Below are 21,249 nucleotides of genomic sequence, written 5' to 3'. Positions count from 1 at the left end.
CGTCACAGGCGGCGGGCGGCGAACTTGGGACAGGAAAAAGGCAAGCAGCGACGTTTCCTTCAATTCAATTCTTCTCCGCGCACTTTTCACACGCCAGGAAATTCCACAGAACACCTCACGCTCACGCGGCAAAGAAAGCAGGGAAGCACGTCAACAATTCGAAAGACTCAACACTTGATCTTGCTGATGCGAAATGTTCAAGTGCAATTCTCATCACTGTTGAGTGTATACATGAACATGAATTAGCTTTTAATCACTTTAGGCAAGGCAAAACATTAAAAGAAGACTTAAAGGAGGGAAGTCAACGCAAACATTTTTTTTTCAAGAATATGTTTTATGCAAGCCCACTTGTTGATACGGGACATTTTGATAAATATTGCGTTTGTGGAATAAGTGTTAATGCACTCGTTTTTAGCCATCTGTAGGGGCGGCCATTTTGTCACTTCTGTCGACTGAAAATGACGTCAGAACTGCTCACGACGACCAATCACGGCTCAAATTCAGAAAACAGGTCAGCCGTGATTGGTCGTTGTGAGCAGGCGTGATGCCATTTTCAGCCGACAGAAGACAAAATGGCCGCCCCCACAGATGGCTAAAAACTAGTGGATTTTGCTGCTTAACTTATATTCCACTGACACAAAATGAATCCGAATGCCGCGTTTCAACTAGTGGGCCTGCTGGGAACATATTCTTGAAAAAAATATGTTTGGGTTGACTTCCGCTTGAAAGACTTAACCTACTAAAAGTAGGTTTCTAAAATTCTTAAAAGGCCGTACTGTGAAATAGATTTTAACTCATTCACTGCCAAGGACATATTTATTTGTCTTTTCACAGTCCAGCCATTCAATCCCAGGAATTTATTTATATATTTGTCAAGCGTTAGGGTAAAAGAGGGTCTGAGACTGTCTGGCAGCTAGTTAAAGTTAAAAATGATCAAAAGAGCCTAATCAAAGGCACTGGGGATAAAAATACAACAATTTTCAATACAAGTTCAACTATCCTTTTCAGAACCAAATGTCATTAAGGGTTCCCACAGAACTCGATGGCAAGACAACTAGATATGTGCGCGAGGGTAGGAAGATGCCGGGCCAGAAAAGGTCACAGCGACACAACGGCCGAGCTCAAGTCACATCTCGTTCTTGGTGCCGAAGAGGCCTAATCCGACAGTCACAAACATGATTAGGCAACTACAGTACTATTAGGCAACTTCTTCCAAATCATTACTCACGTTGCTATTCTGCTTTGAATTGTTTTGATTGCTACAGATTTTTCTGACGCTAGTTTTTTTTGCATTTTTATTTCTATGACACTTCAACAAGCAAGCACACCCCTCAAACAAGCTTCCCATTTCCCTCTCTTTCGAACCCTCCCCCTCCCCGCCGCATCCTGCCCTGGGCCGCACCAACATCCTGACCTTCACACGGTCATTCACGCACACACCATGAAATGTATTGAATACCTGAAGGTGCCCTATCTGAAACATTTATAAAGTCCAAACAATTAAATTGTGAGAGAAAAGTCCTCAGGGTGGGACTTGATATGAAATGTGAGAGTTGTTCATCCGATGGAGTGCTTAAAAGCAGAAAATATTCTTGGTGTTTTTCCTCATGAACTTAACATTTGCACGAATTGGGCTGAGGTTTCCAGAGCAAGGCAACTTTTGATTCTATGGAATATAATTCGGCTTGGCTTGGGGTGAGCTAGAGTGTTGCGGGCGAGAAGGGAGATGACACTCCCTGTTCAAGTAAAAAAAAAAAAAGAAAGACCAGAGAGACGAGTCGTTTTTATGTTGGTAAAATAATTTAATATAAAAAAACATATACTGATGATCAACACTTTTAATCACAAAAAAAAAAAAAGACAAAATTGTAAATGAGCCGTTTCCTGTCCAGCGTTTGTCACTTCCTGCGGCCTCGCTGAGATGGCCGAGGCCAAACACGTGACAGTGTCTTTGTTTCCCAGAAGTTATCAAAATAAAAGTCTGCTTCATTCCGCACAACCACAACAAAAAAAAAAAAAAATGTTGAAAAACGTCCTTCGGGCCACGCCCCCCCCCCCCGCTCCCCCCCAGGAAAAAGAGAGGAAGTGAGACAAAGCAAACGTCACTCAGCAGACATACTTACGTACACCAGGAGGAGGCGCCGCTTTTTGCTCTCAACTTTCTGACTCAAAGTATCGTCGCCCTCACACGTCAAACGACGTCCGCCCGTCAGACGGCGTCCGTCTGAGCGGCGGCGCCCGGCTCGGCTAAAGTCACGCCTGCCTCTTCACCCCGAGACAGCACGCGGTCCGCGCGCTCCGTCGCGCCTGCGCCGCCGACGCACGCCTCGCACTGCAGCAGCTGGGGGGGAGGGAGGACGAGGGGGGTGGGCGTGGGGGGGGGGGGGGGGGGGGTCACACAGACGAGAGCAGGAAGTAGGGGGCGGGATGGAGGGGAAGAAGGAAGTGGAAGGACACGATAGGAGGGGTAGCACGAAGTAGAGGAAGACAAGAAGGTGGGAGAGGGCGGAATGGGTGCGGGGGTGGTGGTGGTGGTGGTGGGGGGGGGCGACGGGTGAACCTGAGTCACTCAATATGATGGAGCGGCTGCTGCTTTAGCATGTGTGTGATTTACATGTTTCCAGAGGTGGGCGCAGAGCGGAAGATTCTGGAGCGCTTGTTGCACCACACGACGAGCCTGCAAAACACAAAAGCACACGCGAGGAAGACCACAAAGTGGAGATGACAAACGTGGGCGCAGTTTAGGGTGGCTCATGCTAAGCTGGAAGCTGACCGCGCTAATCGCCACAGAAGGTTAGCATGACTACGACGGGACACAGAAAGGCGGACACGAAGACGCGGACGCTTGGTTCTTTTCCTTCGCCACAGAGAAATATTCCGGGATGATGAGAGAAAGTTAGCATTAGCATTGTTAGCGTCACTGACTCGTTAGCGCCTCACCTCTGCCGGCTGCCTTAGCTCCGCCTCCACAGCGATGGCTCTGCACGGAAACATGCAGGGTCAGTCAGGTGTGAGCGAGCGTCTGTACAGGACGTGCATTTAAATGTGTGTGTGTGTGTGCAACAAAGATGTCCTCACATATTCCAGGCAGGCAAACACTTGGGGGCGCTGTTGGTCAGCATCCTGGCCTGGAAGCGGACGTGCTCCATGTTTCCCTCCGAATACTCGTGCTGCATCAACCTGCGGCCACGTGTACAGTCACAATGCGTGTGCGCGTGTGAGGAGGAAAAGAGGCGGGCACACCTGAGCGAAAGGGCGAGGTTGGCGGGCATCATGTAATGCAGTCTTTCCAGGAGCGCCGCGTGCTGAGACGAGTCCACGCAACTGAGGTAGAGCGCCACCACCTGAGGACAAACGTGAACAACACACGATTGACGGAGGCTGCCGGTCGCCGTCGGTCATCGATCATCCGGTCCGAGCCTTTCTTGCCTTGTTGTGGAAGCGGTACGATGTCCAGAAGTGGGTGGGGTCAAAGGGCACCTCCAGGCGGGCGGGCACGGTGCTCAGGCAGCGCAGGACCAAGTCGGGCAAACGCTGGGGCGCGTGCGCGCTGCAGAACTGAAGGTAGCTGTCGACACAAAAAGGGGGCTCGCGCTCATTGAGGCCAGCAACAAATTCCAACATTTGGCTGCAAACTTTGGTCAAGTCACACACGAGCCCTTCAAATGACAACATTTGTGGAAGCCACAATTCCTTCTTCTCTGCTCAAGTGAGTTAAGGCGTGTGTAGTCCTGTAACAAAGCTATACGGATCAAAACAATAACATATTTATTGTGCAGGTCTCAAAAGACAAAATCAAAACTCAGCATTATTGTGCAAGCAAACAAATGAGATCTTTAAATCTACTTTTGACCTCCTCTTGGCCGACGTAGGTACGCAATAACATATTTGTCATTTTGGGACGCGTTCTCTCAAGTCGAGCGCGTCACCCGAGCACGCATCCCGGTGTTTCGCCCCTGCTGCTCTTCTACGTCATTCGGCAACCTGGTAGTAAGAAAGGACGAGTTTGACGGCACTGGTGGCACTCACTCTGTCCACAGGCGGTGCAGCTCGTGGCTTGCCATGGCCGAGCCCAGCGCCCTCTCGAAGGCGTCCAGCGCGTCCCCCACGGACCCGTGCAGCCAATGCCAGCGACTGCAAGCATCCACACGTGTGTGAGTGACCTCTTCAAATCACTTCAACCAGACCTGGATAAGCTTCAAGAGGAGCACGGATTCTGGCGACAAGCGCACAAGACGTCTGAGCTCCTCTTTTGGACCTGTGGTGGAAGTCACCCCCCCCCCCCCCATCACTAAACATGCACGACTCTGCTTGATCCGACTCCCATTGTGTTCTTGTTAGCAACGTGACAAGATTTGCCCAAAGTGAAAATCTGACAAAATGCTGACTGTGGTTGGATTGGCATCTTCAAATTGTGAACCTAAAAAGTTGCTAACGTGTCCACTAAAAATCCCTTTCTAGTGATTCGGGAGTCGGGGATGGGTGAATGCAGATTGCAGTTATCGTCGTCATCATCATCATCGTCATCTTCCCTCCAGTCAGCAATGTGACAGGATTTGCCCAAAATGGTATCTGTCAAAATCCTGAGTATGCTTGGAACGGCCACTGCAACACGAGTGAATGCCCGTTTTGGGGAACATTTTTGCCTGATATCGCCTTGAGCAAGTCTGGTCAAAAAAAGAAGAGTCAAACAGTAGAACCGTCAAAAGAGACGAATGAACGAAGCGGAATACGAGAACACTACTCGATTCTTTCGCATTGATTTGTTATGGAGGACTTTAGACTCCTTTGAAGTGCTCATTCCATGTTTTTGAGAAAATTAAGTAAAGATGGCGGCCACTTGTCACGTGGCTATTCTCACATGCCTGAAAGATGTTCTAGTCTGACTTGATTATATTCTGATTTCATCAAGAACAAATGAGATGCGTGAGACTCGATAGCGTAGAAAAAGTCCAGAAACTTCAGTCGCCATTTGCCACCAGCATGTAAACATCTGCACAAAAGGGAGGTCATGTGATTGGCGTGTGGGCGGTACCAGTGAAGCAGGTGCAGGAAGGAGCGCTGCTGGAGCAGCCGATCTTCCAGATCCTTCCTGATGACGGCCGACGGCCGCACGTCACCTGTGGGAAGGCCCAGGAGGCTCCTGGAGGCAAACGCTCGTCGTTAGGATCGAGGAACGAATCGACGTCGGAGCCAACGAATGAGCGAAGGAGGCAAGGCAAGGCGACGCACCGCAGGAGGCCGACGGGCGTCACGTGAGCGCATTGCTCCTCACACAGAGACAAGACAAATCCTTGGAAGAGCGGCGTGACGGCGCTCCACTTGTCCTGTCAAACATGTCACGTCAAATTTGGTCATGTGCCCTTCAAAAAAAAAAACAAAAAAAAAAACCAAAAAAAAAACCACACTTCCCATTTTAATCAAAATCCCCCCCCCCTCTGGAATTTGCTATTTCTCCTGACACCAATTCAGCTTTATATTTCCCAGCCCCAAGGGCTCTCTCTTGTGGTAAGTAAAAAAAAAAGAAATCACCGTACAGTTTAGTTGTACTGTATTCACTATAAGTTGTCAATCAACTTTTATGAGCAACACATCTGAAACGCTTCATTTTTTTAACTTTCCAACAGTATTAAGTCTATAGCTAAGTATCGGTTGCATTGCCGACTGCACTTGGCAGAAAAAATTTGAGAACCACTAAAACTGTGTTTTTCAAACTCTGTGCCGCGGCACATATTTTCAGGTGTGCCGTGGGAAATGATCTAATTTGTGTGCCTGTGCGGTCTAGCACCTGACAGCGTAATCATGTCTTTACTACATTGTAGTACTCTTCCATACCAGCAGGTGGCAGCAGCAGAAGCAGGTATCTCATTGCATTTGCTTAGAGACAAGCGAATTAGTGACACGTGTTTATCCAAACAGGCCCATGTTTCACACTGAGTATCAATGTGAAACATTATAAAATACTTTTTTTCTTTGTTTTTATTTAATTCCTACTCAAGACGTTATAATATAACGTCATTCTTCAATGTTAAAAAATGCTTATATAAACAATATAACACTTCTATTGTTAAAATAAGCTTTTTTTTTTCCATAATTTCAGCTGGTGGTGTGCCGCGGGATTTTTTCAATTAAATAAATGTGCCTTGACTCAAAAAAGTTTGAAAAACACTGCACTAAAATACATTTTAAAAAATTGTCTTGAGCAATAAATTCAAACGAATCACCAAGATGGCTGACTTGCGTTTCTTTGCCGACAGGAAGTTGCGCCCACCTGAGCCATGAGGAAGCAGCAGCAGTGGTAGAAAACCTCGGCGTTGTCGGGACACTCGGCCAGCGTGCGGAGCCACGAGTCGACGGCGCCGTCGCGGTTTCCCGAGCGCACGTGCAACTCGCACAGGATGTCGCGCAGGACGCACGACCCGGGACACGCCTCCAGAAGCGCCTCGCCCAACGACACGCCCACCTCAAACCTACACAAGGGCGCTCCGTCAGGTCACACGCGCGACCTCCAACTTGACCTCTCAACGGCTCACCTGCCCAACAGCTTGTGCAGAAGCAGCAAGTTGGTATGCAGTGGCAGACAGGCCAACGTCCTCTCGCTTGGCGCCAGCGACTCGTCGCTACACTGACGGATGCCGTCTGTTACACACACAGAAATGAACAAACGTGCATGTACGGACACACACAAACAAACGCACGACACATTAGCAAGCCGCTCGCGGCGAGCGTCACGCCATTTGTGTGCTTTTTACCTGTAAAAAGGCGGACGAGTTGCTCATACGGCGTGGTGATGTCGGCGGCCGAGCGCCACGGTAACAGGAAGCATTCCACGCTGACCAGCCTGGACGGGCCCGACTCGGACGGGTCGTACAGAGCGGACGGGAGCCGGCCGAACTCCTGCAGGTGGATGTACGACAACCAGGCCAGCGTGCGGTGGCTCGCCTCCAGGTGCTCGGCCACGCTGGCGTGCGGGTGATCGTGCTTCAGGGCGTCCTGAAAGTATGGCGACTCTTTATATGTTCTATGCAGTCCCACTAGTCTATACACGGCATTCTGATTCATATTGCATTTGTGGAATATGAGTTAAGCAGCAATCTCAGAGGGCGGCCATTTTGCCACTCGCTGATGACTAAAAATGACATCAAATTTTCCCAGGTTAAAAAAAAAACAAAAAAACATGGCTCATCTTGAGAAAACAGGTGAGCCGTGATTGGTTGTTTACCAGAGCGACTGAGATGTCATTTTCAAATGACAGTAAGTGGAAAAATGGCCACCCATCCATGAAATGGTTAAAAACAGGAGGATTTTGCTGCTTAACTCACATTCCATGAATGCAATATAAAATCAGAATGCCGTGTTTAGACTAGTTGAGGTGCATAGACCATATTGCAAAGAAGTTTTGGGGGTTGACTTCCGCTTTAAATATTCAGTGTTGAATTCTCTTGTTTGACGTGTCAGTTTTCGAGTAAACGTCAACTGGGAGCGACGAGCAGGTTGAAGCAAGTACGCTCTTATTTGGAGAACTCTGTGAGCAAGGGAGTGAAAATGCACTTCAAAAAATTGTCTTCTGATCATTTTGCCTCTTATTGAAAAAAATTTGTTTTTCTCCAAGTTCTCCATTTCACAGCTTTTCATCTATTACGGTTTGGAAAACTTGCCTGTGATAAACGTGGGTTTCGTGTAGGCGAATTTTTCAGCCGAGAGCGACGGCTCCACAGAAAGAAACGGCAATCGTGAAGTGCCAGTAGGTTAAGCGTACCTGGAAAATGGCCAGGGCGGCGTCCATGCGGCCCGTGAAGACGTTCAAGTGGACGCGGTAGAGCAGCGCCTCCAACAGCTGGAAGGAGCGCTCCTCGGACGCGACCCCGCACTCCTCGCCCAGCAGGAAGTTGACGAGACGCTCGCACACAGAGTCCTTCCCCTCAAACGTGCTCGCCAAGCTCAGATACTGGACACCGCACGTGATGGGGACAAAGTCACATATGAGTCCCGTGCCACAAACGCGCAGGGGGCGGCGGATTCATATTCTCACTCACGTTCCACCAGACGCGGCGGTGCGGCGCGTGCTCCACGGCCATCTGGCACATCTCCTCCACTTCGTCGCGGCGCCCGCGGCGAGAGAAGAGCGTCAGGTAGTGCGTCCAAACTTCGGGGTCGTCGCAGTTATTCTCCAGGGCGCGAGACAGCGTGTTCAAGGCCGCCTCCAAGCACTCGGTCGGCGGCCTGCAAAAGGGGAAAGACGTCGTTAGACGGGGGCGGGGGTTCCCGCGTGCGAGCGAGGCGGACGGTGGCGGCCGTACGTGTCGCCTTGGTGGAGGTATCGGAAGGCCAGCTTGATCCACAGCTGCGTGTCTCCGGGGTTGTCCAACACGCTGCTCTCCAGCTTGCAGATGTCGTCCGTGTCGCTGACAAAGTAACGCTTGTCCTCGGACGTCACGCGCGCGTCCAACCAGCACACGCCAACGTCTGCCAACACACAGTGGCCATGTGAAGACGGACGCATGGACGACCAAAGCGGACAATCGTCCGCTGGCCCCGGCGCACCTTCCAAAACTGCTACGAAAAAATATGGTCTTCTCTGTTCGGAGAGAGGAAGTGCGCCAGAAGAAAGGCGGGACTTTTGTCTCATACCCTAATTATTCTCTCTTTGTATTAATATTATGTCACTACGTTGGCTGGGGCAACCCGCTTCTACATTGACAATCACAGCAATTGTTTGCACGCATGCACAAACGAGGACTGACCCGGCGTTCCGCACGTCTGCCCTCCTCCTCCGGCGGCGGCGGCGGCGGCGTCCTCGCCGTCGCGCTCGTCATGGCGCTCGCTCTGCGCCGACGGCCTCCATTTCCTTTTGTCCTTCCAGGTGGTGAACGGAGGGACTGCGCGCAAAAGCAAGCGCCCGGGTCAGCGTGACGCTCCGCCTCCTGACCGGTCGGCGTGCGCGTCACTCACCGTGACGACGGCTCTCGTTGACTTTGCTGACCAGGAAGACGGCCTTCTGGTCCACCGCCATCCCGTCTTTGCGCGGACCGAACAGCTTGCTCAGGTATTTTTCTACAACGTGACACAATGCCCACAACTTGTCTCAACCTCAACTTCCATTTCCAAGTCCGGCATGAACCACCCGGGCTTCTCAAACTGGGGTCCCTGCACCTTCAGGGTTCTGAGAGTCATAATTTAGTGGTCCACAAATGAATGTGCAATGATTTCAATTCATTGTATCATTTGTCAAAAATGCACTCATGCGTCTCAATGACACGACGTCATCTTTAGTAGACGTCTCTATGATATGAAGAGATGAAAAAGCACGGTCTCATTTCCCCAAAATATTTCCACCTCCTCTCGCATCGCTCCTCTGTTGATATAAGATGATAAGATGAGCCCCTCCACGCCGGACTCTATTTACTTCCGTAAATGCTGCCGCGTCACGTCGTCTTTTGTGCGTGTCACCTCACAGCCGCGTTTTCCATTCACATTAAGTCGCATTTGTTTTTGTGGTGTGAACAAGTACATAAAAAGATCAGATTTAACAAAAAAACGGAATTAAAGTAAGCTAGAGCATATTTGAGTATATAAAAATGAAAATTATGTAATTGTTTCCCGGGTACTCGATTATTCGATATATATTTTCAGTAGGATATCCGAATAGCAAAATATTCAATTGCTGCAGTGAAGGCCGCCCACCTGTGGCGGCGCTGACTTGGCTATCCGTGCTGCTATCCGAACAGCCGATCAGAGACAAGTTGTAGGAGAGCACGTCCTGGAAAAGCAGACTTCCTGTCAGCGTGCAGCTTCTCACGTGCTGCCTGTAGGAGCACAGGAGGAAACCGTCGTCGTCGTCGTCGTCATCGTCATCACCGCGGCAAAGCCGTCTCTCCGCTCACCATGAACAGTCGTCATCGTTGCACGTTCCCGTCAGGTCGAAGCGGCAGAAGCAGCGTTTGGGCTGGATGGCGTTGCTGTAGGTGGCCGAGCTCAGGGACAACTTCTCCTTGGTTCTGTAGTACGGGCTGAACCTGACGCCGGGACAGCACACAACACCAAGCCGCACGTCAGAAAGATTGTCGCGACAACTTCTGCAGCGTCCATGAGACAATTGGCACGTAAAGCCCGCCGCGCGCTCTGCTGAGCACAAAGCCATTCGCCGCCGTTTGTTCAGCGAATAGCTTGGCGAGCGTGCATCATTTTCCGCCACTTTTCAGCCTCACGAAGCTTGGAAATGAAGATCAAACATGTTTTGAGTTGGAAAACTCATCAAAAATGACACCCACACACTGAGCTATCTGCTGAGCAAAAAGTCACTGGAGACGCTCAAGACGCCTGCGTGTCCATTGAGGACTTGAAAGCTCACCTGTAAGACTTGAAGACCAACAGAGGACTGCGGTAAGGGCCAAAAGGAATTGGCTTGGTGAGCCAGGCCGCGCCTTTGCTTGTGTCCGTGCCAAAGGCCAGCACCTGCGTACGCACAAATGAAAATCAACACAAGCAAAGACCGCATTTTGTCTTCGAGTGGGCGGTGGCAAGCGTACCTTAGCGGTTTTGTGCTGCACGTGCGCGTCTGGGTCGTCCAGGTGGTGCAGCTCACCCAGGCCGGCCAGTTCCTCCAGGAGCAGCTCTCCCAGCCCCAGCTGCCGCTGGTGGCGGCTCCTGAGCGCTTCCAAGTCCAGACCGGCAGCGCACGCGTCGGTGGCTGCGTCCGCCGCGTTCTTGGCGGGCTTAGCGCTGTCGCGGCCTTTGGCAGCAGGGGTGGAACTCGGCTGCTCCAGGTTGGGTTTGGTAGAGTTGGAGCGGCGGAAGGAGCGACGTCGAGGGCGAGCGGATCCTGCGCGAGGTGCGTCCGTCACTTCCGCCTCGTCCGCCTTCGGATCGCCCGCCTCGGGTTCGCTCGCTTCGGGATCCGGGCCGTCGTCGCTGCCCAGGACCAGGATGTCCTGGGTGAGGTCGTGCAGGGAAGGCTGAGGCGGGCCAGGGGAGCCCGAGAGACAGACTTTGGGGTCGGGAAGCATGGCGGGTTTGGGCCGCCGCTCGCTCGGCACTTCGGGCGGCGCCGCTTTGTTGCGCAATGCCTGGGCCTCCTTCAGCTTCTGGATCTTCAGTGCGTATTCAGACTCCAATTGCTGCAGACGCTGCTTCTGAGCCATCAGTGCTGCAAAGTGATTGGTGGCGTCCACCCGCTGAAGCTTCCTAGCCTGAGACGACACACGGGAAAAAAAGCAAAAAAAACAATCACTACCCCTTATCTTATCACTACGTAGGAATTTTCAAGAATGGACGACAGTAGCACTCTAGGACTTGCTATGTAGTCACGAGGGAGTAAGGAATGAGTCAACGATTGCTGTGTTCTTAATCATTCATCCGATCCTTAACTCATTCACTGCCATTGACGTATTTATTTGTCTTTTCACAGTCCAGCCATTCAATCCTAGGAATCCTATTTTTTTAGGGTAAAAGAGGGTCTGAAAATGTCTGGCAGTGAATGACTTAATCACTACAAAGGGATTTTTACACTAACAATGATATGAATGCAATTTCGTAGTCACTCCCATTTTTCATGAGATGAACTCAAAGATCGAAGGCCTTTTCCCTCAAATATTGTTGATAAATTTGCTTGAATTAGTGTTAGAGAGAACTTCCCCCTTGCCAAGATAATCAACCCACCTCACAGGTGAGGCATGATTGCAAAATGCTGATTGGATTACTGCACGTGCCTCACAATAAGAGGCCACTCGAAAATGTGGCGTTTTGCCACATGGCGCAATGGCACAAATGCAGTCAGGAGGGCGATCACGTTGTTCAGAATCGCAATTTCGATCAAAACACGGTAAATCGTTCAGCCCCATGATCAAAAATCAAACGTCGAGTAAGACGTTTTCAGGCGGCACGGGCTTAACACAGCCCGGGGGCTCATCTCGTCGCAAATGCTCACCGGCTTGTGGATGGCTCCGGCTTTTCGTTTGGGTTCTCTTCCGGCGGCCTTCTGAGTCCAAAGCAGCTCCTGCTCCAAGCGAGCGGCCAGCGTCTTCTTGATGGACACGCGGTGCTCCACGCGCCGCACCTGAGCGCACACGTCAAGGTGGTGAGAGGTCGGAAGCGGCATCGCGGGCAGGCGGATGTGAGCTCACCTGCTCCTGAATCTTCTTGAGGAGCGTTTTGTTCGCTAGTACGACCTTCTCGGAGGCCTGCATCTGCTCCCGGAGTCTGGCCACCTTGGACTCGGCCGCCTTGAGGGACTCGGACTTCTTGAGCTGCTGCTGCAGGAGGTTCTTGAGCAGCGCCTCGTCTCGTACCAGCAGCTCCCTGAGGGGAGGGAGTCGGCATTCCGGGTTACAACGGCGCTATTTCCCGTGCCGTCGCGGCGTTAATCGCCGTCTCCTCACCTGTGCTTCAGCAGCTTCTGCTCGGCTTCGCTTATCAGCGACGCCGCGGCGGGAATGGCGGCGGTTGCTGAGCGAGTGTCGTGACTGGACGCCTTCTGCTTCTCCCTGCTGCAGCGCGCACAAACACACACACATGAAACGGAATACCAGTTATTTGAGAATTGTAGTTTACTTCATTATATAATATCGTCGCTGTCCTGTGAAAAACACTTAGGTCCATTTTTTTCAATTTTCTTTTTTTTTTTTTTTTTTACGTGAATGGTGTTTCTGCGTTAGACATTGCATTAACGTCGAAATTTAAATTTTTTCCAAAATTGGACATAGGTGTTTTTCACAGGACAGCAACGATATACAATATATATTTTAAAAACTAATACTAAAACGATAAACTAAAATGAAATTATTATTTTTTTTTTTTTAGGGAAAAAAAGATACAAGAATTTGAAAATGTGTTGGTACCGAACCATAAGTATGCAGGGGTCCACAGTATATGGTTTTGAAGGCCAGTTTTAACGCGCACGTATTGGTACAGCTCAGAGGTAGCTAGACAGGGGCTGGTTATCGGTATCAAGGTATATGTCGGCAGCTTTCAAATCATTTAAGCAAAGAGACGCGTAGTCCAAGTTGCAGTAAGAAGCACACTGTTGAGTTGCTGTGCTCGAGCGGTGGCGGACGAGCGGCTTCATACCTGGCGAGCTCCTCCCTGAGGAAGCGGTACTCGGCCTTCTTGGCCTCGGGCAGGGCTTCGGGCGTCCGCACCGGATTGTTCTCCTTCTCCGAGGTGGCCGCCGCGCCTTTGGACTTGCTGGCATTGACCTCGGCCGTCCTCCGGGCTTCTTTGATCATGAACTCCAAGCCGCCGAACATGCCCTGCGCCGCCACGTCCAAGTCCGAGTCGCTGTCGTCCGACCCGTTCAGAGACACCACTACAGACTTGTGGCGTGGCAGCTGCGCACATGCACGGCACAACAGACAAATCATCAAAAACAACATTCAGTGGTGGGAAGGGTAAAAATACAAACACTTCCTCACTGGACCTAAATAGATTTTTCTGTCAATGCTTTTGCATTTCCGTTATTTTTCTGGCAAATGTTGACGTTCACTAATAAACATTTATCTTCACTTTTGACACCTCCATCATCATTGTCATCGTACCACCAGCGGTGCTCTGGAAGCCCCTCCTCGGACAAACTTGTTTCCGCGCGGCGCCGTCATGGTGTTGAGGCTGACGGCGCTCAGGTTTCCTCTGCCGGGCTGCTCGGTGCCTGCGGGGGGCGCCGCGCTCGGGGACGGGGGACCGCTCCAGAGCGGCTCCTGCTGACAGGTGACCACAATGTCATCGATATGCCGTGACAGCGCTGCGCCGTAAACTCGCCGGCATTCCGTTTGACAAGCGGGAAGTTACGCGGGTGATTTCATTGAAGCCAATCACCGATAAGCGGACGCCGGTGATTACGTTCTCCGCCAACCGACACAGGAAGCGCTTGCTGGTGTTTATTAGCGGCATCGGGTCAAACGTGGACTTCCATGTTACAGTCGCAAGGAATGAGCTAGTCCGATATTACTATTATTATATAAACAGGTATGTTGGAGATGAGTTGAGGAGCTTCATGTCATAACTAAGCCTCGGGCGAAATTGGACGGTGTATTTTTTCCAGCAATGGGGCAGGGCCATTTGAAAGAATCTTAAGAGGAACATTGTTAACGCTCCCCAACTGTTCATTTTTGTCATTTGTCTGTTAATGAATGCACGGGTGAAGGAGTTATTACATATTACGTCTTAGTTATCACACATTTGCTGATTATGCTAATATGATGTGATATTTGCTTGCAATGAAGGCATTGCTTTTGCACCTGTATGTGCTTGCAAAAAAGGAATCGCTTCTGCTTTCATGTTTATTTTTAAAAACTCTCTGTGGAGAACGTGAGAAAAGCATAACGAAGATAGGAGCCTCAACCCACAGCAGACTTGTTGACACCAGTCTGAAAGTTGTTGATGGCCAACAACTGGCATCAATCGCCCACCCCTTAGGTTGGAAACACCCATGTATCTACAGGGACCCCGAAAACGGAGAGATAGTTTGAAGCATAGAGGGAAGCATTTTCAACGCGGACAGGGAGTAGCGGAAATTGTGCTGCTCCGTTCTCATCGCGAGCTGGTAACAAAGAATCGAGTGTCTTTCCTCTTCATTTATGCTGTTCATGTAAAATGTCTAATTGGTGAACCTGATAACGGGTTTGTGTGTTTGTAAGGGGGCACAACAGCCCACCTCGATGCCCCGTGGCCATTGTGAAACGGCGTATGTGTTTTTTTTAGTTGAAATGCAAAGAAAGAAAGCAAAGGAACCTCAGCGGTCACCACCCGCTTGTTGGCCATGGACATGAGGCACGTCTCCCTGAGTAGCATCTCCTCCTCCTCTTCCTCATCAGCAAACGGAGGCTTGGGAGGGGGCGCGCGGTCGTTGGCCGGAGATGGGAGGGGCGGCGGCAAAGGAGGGGCGCAGGCGGCGAAGGTCTGCGAGAAGACCAAGAAAACTCAAATTTGGGTCTCCCAGCATCCAAGGCCACCCGACGGCTGCCGACAGAGGCGAAAGCGCACGTACCGTCGCGTAAAGCGGCGTCACAGGGAAAGACGCAGAGCCTTCAGCGGGGAAAGGAGGACGTGCTGAACAACAAACAAAAGGGCGGAAATTCAATTAGAGAGCTGCGGTTGAGTGTCACTTTCTTTCATCAGGGTTTGACGTTAACGGTGGAAAGTACGGCGTGTGTCGGCCCACCACGTGCCTTACAGACGCTAGCAGAGTCATAAATAAACACGGGGAATTCAACACATTTCATGGGCAGAATTAACATTTTAAAAATGAATGTACTCCCCAAACTTTTGTACTTGTTTCAGAATAGCCTCCTGCCATCTCTGAATGACTTCCTTCGTTAATTAGCTTCATAGCGGCTAAAAAAAAGGAGGAGCCACACAGTTCCAGGACGAAAGCGACTGCTTGACTCCTGTGGCGAGTGACATGAATATAATGTGTTTTAATGACGGTAGAAAGTAAGAATCGGAAATGACATCTATTAGCATCACGCCGTCCGCGCGTGGCAATTTAGATTTGGATATTCCAATTGATCACAATTCCCATGTTTGCGGGGGTCTGCTCACGTATGTCAACGGTTTATTCGGAATGTTCAAAAACTGGATTTTTGACCAAATATTGACGGCATGTAAACGTTGTCTATGTTGAACACAATGAGAGTTGGAATGTTAGCCTCTCGTGATGTGTTTACATTTTGGACAACAAACCTTGAATGGCGGCTAACCTTGCAGGAGGAGAGTAATGTCATTGATTTGTTTTATTTTGACATGTAGAGTATACCATCACATTCTTGCTCCTTGCCGCAGGTATTTGGAGTTTTATCCATTTAAATCGATCAACTAAATACACGACAATAAGGGTAGCCAACGTACAACCAGCCCGTGCCAGCATGGAAGGTGTAGCGGAAGCAACGCGGGTGCTCGCTCGTTGGGCGACACACCTGGGGAACTGGGCTCGCTGTCCGTGTCCATGGCAACCTCGTCATAGTTATCGTACTGGTAGAGGTTTCCCGTGGCGTCCATGCCCATCCTGCCAGTGGACTTCCTCCCGTCGCCGTCCCTGGCCTGACGGGCGGAGACGCGGTTGAAGGAGGGCGAGCGGGCGAGCGTGGTGTTTTAGGCGGAGGCGCGGGCCTACCTTGGTGCTGGCGTGCGTCTTGCCGCCCACCAGCTTCATGAAGCGCTTGTACTGCTCGTCCTGGTTGGACAGGTCGCGGATCTTGCGGATTTCGTCCTCTCGTTTGTGCCGCTCGTCTTCTTCCCGCTGACGCTGAAGCTTCCACGTGCGCAGCTGTTGCTTCCTCAACGCCTGTTTGGTGGCCGAGGCTGCGGAGAACAAGCACGTGGGCGTGCTGGAGCGTCGACGTAACATTGTCGGGGCGCTCTCACTTGCTCTGGCTTCTCACCTGAGCCGCTGCTCTTCTTTGGCCGGCTTCTGTCCGTAGGAGTTCTGGCGCCGGGCTTGGGAGCGGCTTTGGGAGCAGGCTTGGGCCGCTCTCTGCTCCCGGGCTTGGCCTTGTCCCGCTCCCGGTCCTGGGTCCTGGACCTGGGCCTGGGCCTGTCGTCGACCCTGGGCCTGCCGGCCGCCGGTTCTCTGCTCCTCTTCATCACCTGCCGCTCCTTCTGCTGCCATTTCCTGCTGGCCGACTGCAGGGCGAGAAGACGCAGCTGCAGCTCCGACAGGTCCTCCTCCTCCACCTGACCGCCAAGCTGCGTCGCCGCAGACACGACAAACATTGACTTACTCGACTGAACATTTGATACTTTGACCTCTGATGTTTAAAAACAGACATCTGGTGTTTCTAATTTTTACTTAGAAAATAGGCTCATGACGTTTTTCAAACTCTGCAAATGAGAACACCACGTGAAAAAAAAAAGATGAATTAGGTGTATCAGAAATGTTCCAGGCCTCTTGTCCCAAAAGATGCCTTTCAGATCCAAACGATTATTGAAAATGAGGGTGTATTTAGCTTGATAATCATATAATCAATCACATTTTATTTATTGTAGAATAATGTTAATACATAATTAAGCACTTACCCTCTTGCATGTTCAGTTTCGTTCCAAGAAGTTTAGCAAATAAACACTTACTCAGAAGTTGGATTTAATGTGCTCTTTATCTTCCGAAGTTCAAGATTGATGCTAAGATCTTGTGGTTGGTTATATCACCCACAAACAACAGACAAAACCCAAACAGACAAAAAAAAAAGAAAAGAAAAAAACTGCGACTGCACCCTTTATCCACTTTGTGTATATAAGCTACGTAACTCCTCCTTCTGGGCATTGTTTCTTCTCAATGTTAGACAATACAAGGAGTTGATGTTGAATTCTGGCTGATATCCCATATGAACCCATTCCTGAATTTCGCAAGCCGTACTACACTAGCTAAGCCTGACTTTTTCCACATCCTGTCTGACAAACAACATTTTGGCAACAAACTTCTTGAATGATCTGTATCCTGTACAACTAACAAGGGTCACACTGACCTGCGTTACAAAAGAATACTTCGCATTACTTGACAGAATACTTTGGAGGAAAATATTTACTAGTAAACACTCATTATTCATATCGGAAAGTCATTTAAAAGTAATGCTCGAAAGTCATGTAATAGAATAACATACAGCATGTCAAAATATTTTCAAATAACTGACACATAACATAACTGACATAAATGATAAAATTAAAATCCAACGTCATATTTAAGGACAATACCTGAAATAATCCAACACTACCTTGATAGTTCCCTAAAATGTCCCCTAAAAAAAACCTTGTAGTGATCCGGGAGTCGGGAAGGACTGAATGATTGCGAATGCAGTAACTGTGTTCCCTAACCATGCTAATTAGCAATGTGACAAGATTTCCCCCAAATCACAGTCTGTCAAAACGCTGGGTGCGGTTGGAACGGCCACTTCGACCCAAAAACAGCACACCAAATATTTTGAAAATTAGATGATGGGTTTCAGTGAAATTTCATTTTTTAAAGTGTGATGGGGTTGCCTTTTTGGGGAACATTTTCATGTGATATCACCTCTAAAAAAAAAGGCTTATAAAAAAAAAATAATAATAATAAAAAAAAATTTTTTTTTAAAAAGCATAACTCTTCGACGCTTTCGTTCATCTGCTATTTGGGGAAGCTCTTCTCTGCTTGGCTGAGAAGTTTCAGTTGAAGGAATACCCACCAATAAGCTCATGCAGGCCAAAACGGAAGGGTTCTCCGAGTTGACTCTCCAATAGGGCATCACTTGCCCGAGAGGTCGACTTCAATGGTGCAAATGGAATATTCTTGGCGAGAAGATCAGTGTAATAGTTCATGTACTTTAGTAATTAATTTTCTTCATGAAGTTATTTGTTATGGAACTGTGGCAACCCCAAACAGGGAAAAGCCAAAAGCCACTTTTATTTTAGAAGTATTTGTGTTTCATAGGTGCCCATTCCATGTTTTTTAAGAAAATTCCACAAAGATGGCAGCCACACCGTAACATTGCTAGTCCATTTTCAGTTCATTACAGGAGTTGCATTAGTACTTCTAATTCTATAAATATTTTTACACTTCCACTTAAGTACGGAGTGCACTTGTGCCACCTAAACTCCCATTTAAGGCTCAGGAACTACAAAGATGGCAGCCCAAAAGCCAGCTTACCTCATCGAGACAGATGAAGACATCATCGCTGGAGGCCGACGACTCTCTGCCGGGAGTTTTCTCATCATCCTCGATTTCGTTGTCGCGACATACGCACACCTCGCCGCCCCCCGCCGCCTTAGCCTCCGCTTCCACCCGTGTCGCTGCGTCAACAAGACAGGAAGTCAACAACGCTTCAAGTCGGGCTGTTGAAACTGCTGTCAACTCACTCACCGTCTTTCTCCTCCTGATGCTGCTGCTCCTCCTTGGTGCTCATGTCCAGACTGGCAGGTGTGAAGAGTTTCACACGTAGAGGTTTGATGTTGAATGCCTGGAAACTTTTCTTGTTCTCTACTGGAACCTGCAGAGATGCTTCGGAAAGCGCGACGGCTTCTGCGGGACACTCTTTCGCCCCCTGAACTTTGGCCTCTGGCCCTTGATCCTTGGCCTCCAGCGCCATGCTCTCCTCCTTGCGAATGCACTCCAGCTCCAGCTGGATCTGCTTGTATTTGGAAAGCAGGTCCTCGAAGGACTCGGCAGCATCGCACTTGGCCAGACTAGGTGGTGGTCTTCTTGCCATGTTCCTTCCGAATGGTTTCTCTGTGGTCATGTGTCAAGGAGAGGCGCTAATCTTCAAGTCAACTATTTAGCTTGAAACAAGATTAAGTGCGTTCCGACAAGTGATCAACCATTAAAACAAATCCACAAATGCTGAGAACATTTCCCTCACTCAAATGATAAAGGTTAACTATTTATCAATTAGACAGGTGGCTCTCAATTTTTGATCCATACAGACAGATCGATAAATGGACTATGTTTCTTATTAGCTAGTCTAGTAGGGTCTATGTTAGACGCATAGCATGTGAGAGTGTGTGGAAAAACTGCAGAGATGATGTTTCCTCGGTGTGTTTTCTGGTGTCAGTGAAGAGGTTGGGAGTGCAAAGCTTGACGTGAAGTCATGAAGGATACGTTTTCTGCCTGGGGAGTCCTTGCGACTGTTGCTGTTCTCTGCTGGCCCATAACGAGACATGGGGGGCCTGTGGCCGGCCCAGCCTTGGTTCCAGACCCCTCGTCCTCCGTTGGGGACGATTCGGTGTCTGAACCTCCCCAGAGCGCCGTGGCTCCGCTCCCAGAAGCTGGGCCGCGGACCGGGCCCGCCGCACATAGAAGCGAGCCCCAGCCCCGGCCCCGGCGGCCCCGGCGGCGGCTGAAGCGGATGGGGTAGTGAGAGCTGGCAAGGAGCGTGAGGTCGGTCCGGTCCGCTCGGCCCGCACTGCTGTCGGTGATTCGAGGGTCCGTGGACGTCGTAAGATATCATGTGGCGAAAGTCTGGCGGCGAGGGGGCCATGTAGGGCTGCCTAGGACCCCGCTGAGGGACCGCGGCGCCGCCGCCTGGCCTGCTGCCTCTCCCTTCCCCCCGCCGGGCGGCGGAGCTCTCCTCGCCGTCGTCGTCGCAGATTTCTCCATCTTCCAGCTCGACGTCAACCGTCGGGAGCTGACCCGCCGACTCCAAATTCATGTCGACAACCCGCAGGGAAAATGGCACGTTCGCAAACGTCGTCTTTATCTCGTCAAGGCCATTTTGCCACTTCCAGTCTCTCGTCCTCCTACTAGACGAGTCTCGTTTGCTCAAGTCCCGTGGAGTCTCGCGACTCGCGAGACCAACGTCTTCCTTCTTCTTCCCCTTCTTCTTTTCATTTACTGATGGATCACGTATTGCGGCTACATACCGCCACCTACTGTACAGAAACTGCGACGGGCATTGGCAGCCCACTGTATGTTTTAACACGGGAGTACGTAAGTAGAATTTTGATGATGAAATCATTGACATGATGGCATGATTGAAAAAGAAAATTAATATAAAGCACGTATGTTTTTTGTTAATCTTCACGTGTAGGGGATGGGACAAGGAGGCCCTTACTCCCCTGCTTGCCCTGACCGCACGGCCGTGCAAAATATTCTTAGATTCTTTCCTTTCTGAACTGGCTTTAGTAGTTGAATTTTATAGTGATTATATTTTAGTCAGACATTATTTCATTCTCATATTTGGTTATTTTTAGTTATAGATTTTGAGATTAATTAGATTAATTTATTACATTAACATATTGATTCTCAACCATTGTGCCGTGCACATTAGTGTGCCGTGAGAGCTCTTCAGGTATGCCGCGGAAAAATTACCCAATGTCAATTATTTTGACCAAAAAAAAACACCCATTATTTTCTAATACCTTTTCTGGTTTAAGCTATCGATGGAAACCATGCGTACAGTAACAGGCGGGACAATGAAATGCTCTTGCACTGACTGAAGTTACATAATTAACCTTTTTATATACTTTTGTGAATCATTTTGCAAAGTAGTGTGCCATGATTTTTTTTCCGATGTGAATGATGTGCCTTGGCATAATCATATAATTTTGTCGTATAATGATTAGCTAAGACAAGGGGTTGGACTAACCTTCACCCTGGGATGGGTTCGTATAGTGTGAGAGAACAACGCTTGCTTTTGCATATGTCTGCAATTTTCCTAACACAGAGAGGGACGTGAAAGGAGGAAGTCGCACCACCCCGCCTTATCTCCGCTCATGTCAAGAATACTTGGGTACTTCCTCAGAAACTTAATGTCATCCTGACTTTTGCAAGAATGTATAAATGCACGGGGCTCA

At 49.6% G+C, this 21,249-nt stretch overlaps 1 protein-coding gene across 2 annotated transcripts; it reads right to left on the bottom strand.

The window, feature by feature from the left end:
• Positions 1-1,781: 1,781 nt before the first annotated feature.
• zfc3h1 (zinc finger C3H1-type containing) lies at positions 1,782-20,241 on the bottom strand. 2 transcript variants are annotated; one of them, XM_086027851.1, is made up of 34 exons: positions 19,556-20,241; positions 18,821-19,186; positions 18,608-18,750; positions 16,374-16,677; positions 16,106-16,293; positions 15,909-16,032; positions 14,981-15,042; positions 14,725-14,892; positions 13,533-13,694; positions 13,066-13,325; positions 12,378-12,485; positions 12,123-12,297; positions 11,927-12,055; positions 10,530-11,189; positions 10,352-10,455; positions 9,885-10,016; positions 9,685-9,806; positions 8,953-9,054; positions 8,745-8,879; positions 8,301-8,466; positions 8,037-8,223; positions 7,760-7,948; positions 6,753-6,993; positions 6,534-6,639; positions 6,272-6,470; positions 5,233-5,327; positions 5,036-5,143; positions 4,030-4,134; positions 3,430-3,568; positions 3,244-3,344; positions 3,079-3,180; positions 2,941-2,980; positions 2,615-2,677; positions 1,782-2,341 (listed from the first exon to the last, which is right to left on the bottom strand). In XM_086027851.1, exons 1-34 carry the CDS (start codon positions 20,103-20,105, stop codon positions 2,210-2,212), a joined length of 5,967 nt encoding a protein of 1,988 aa, XP_085883977.1. In that variant the 5' UTR covers positions 20,106-20,241; the 3' UTR covers positions 1,782-2,209. The 2 variants fall into 2 exon arrangements, with proteins under 2 accessions (XP_085883977.1, XP_085883978.1); XM_086027852.1 differs by having other exon boundaries at positions 13,533-13,691.
• Positions 20,242-21,249: the final 1,008 nt, after the last annotated feature.

Source organism: Filicampus tigris, chromosome 4, assembly GCF_054856515.1.
Source record: "Filicampus tigris isolate MCC_2025a chromosome 4, RoL_Ftig_1.0, whole genome shotgun sequence".
NCBI lineage: Eukaryota > Metazoa > Chordata > Actinopteri > Syngnathiformes > Syngnathidae > Filicampus > Filicampus tigris.
This window is presented reverse-complemented; position numbering and strand designations above follow the sequence as displayed.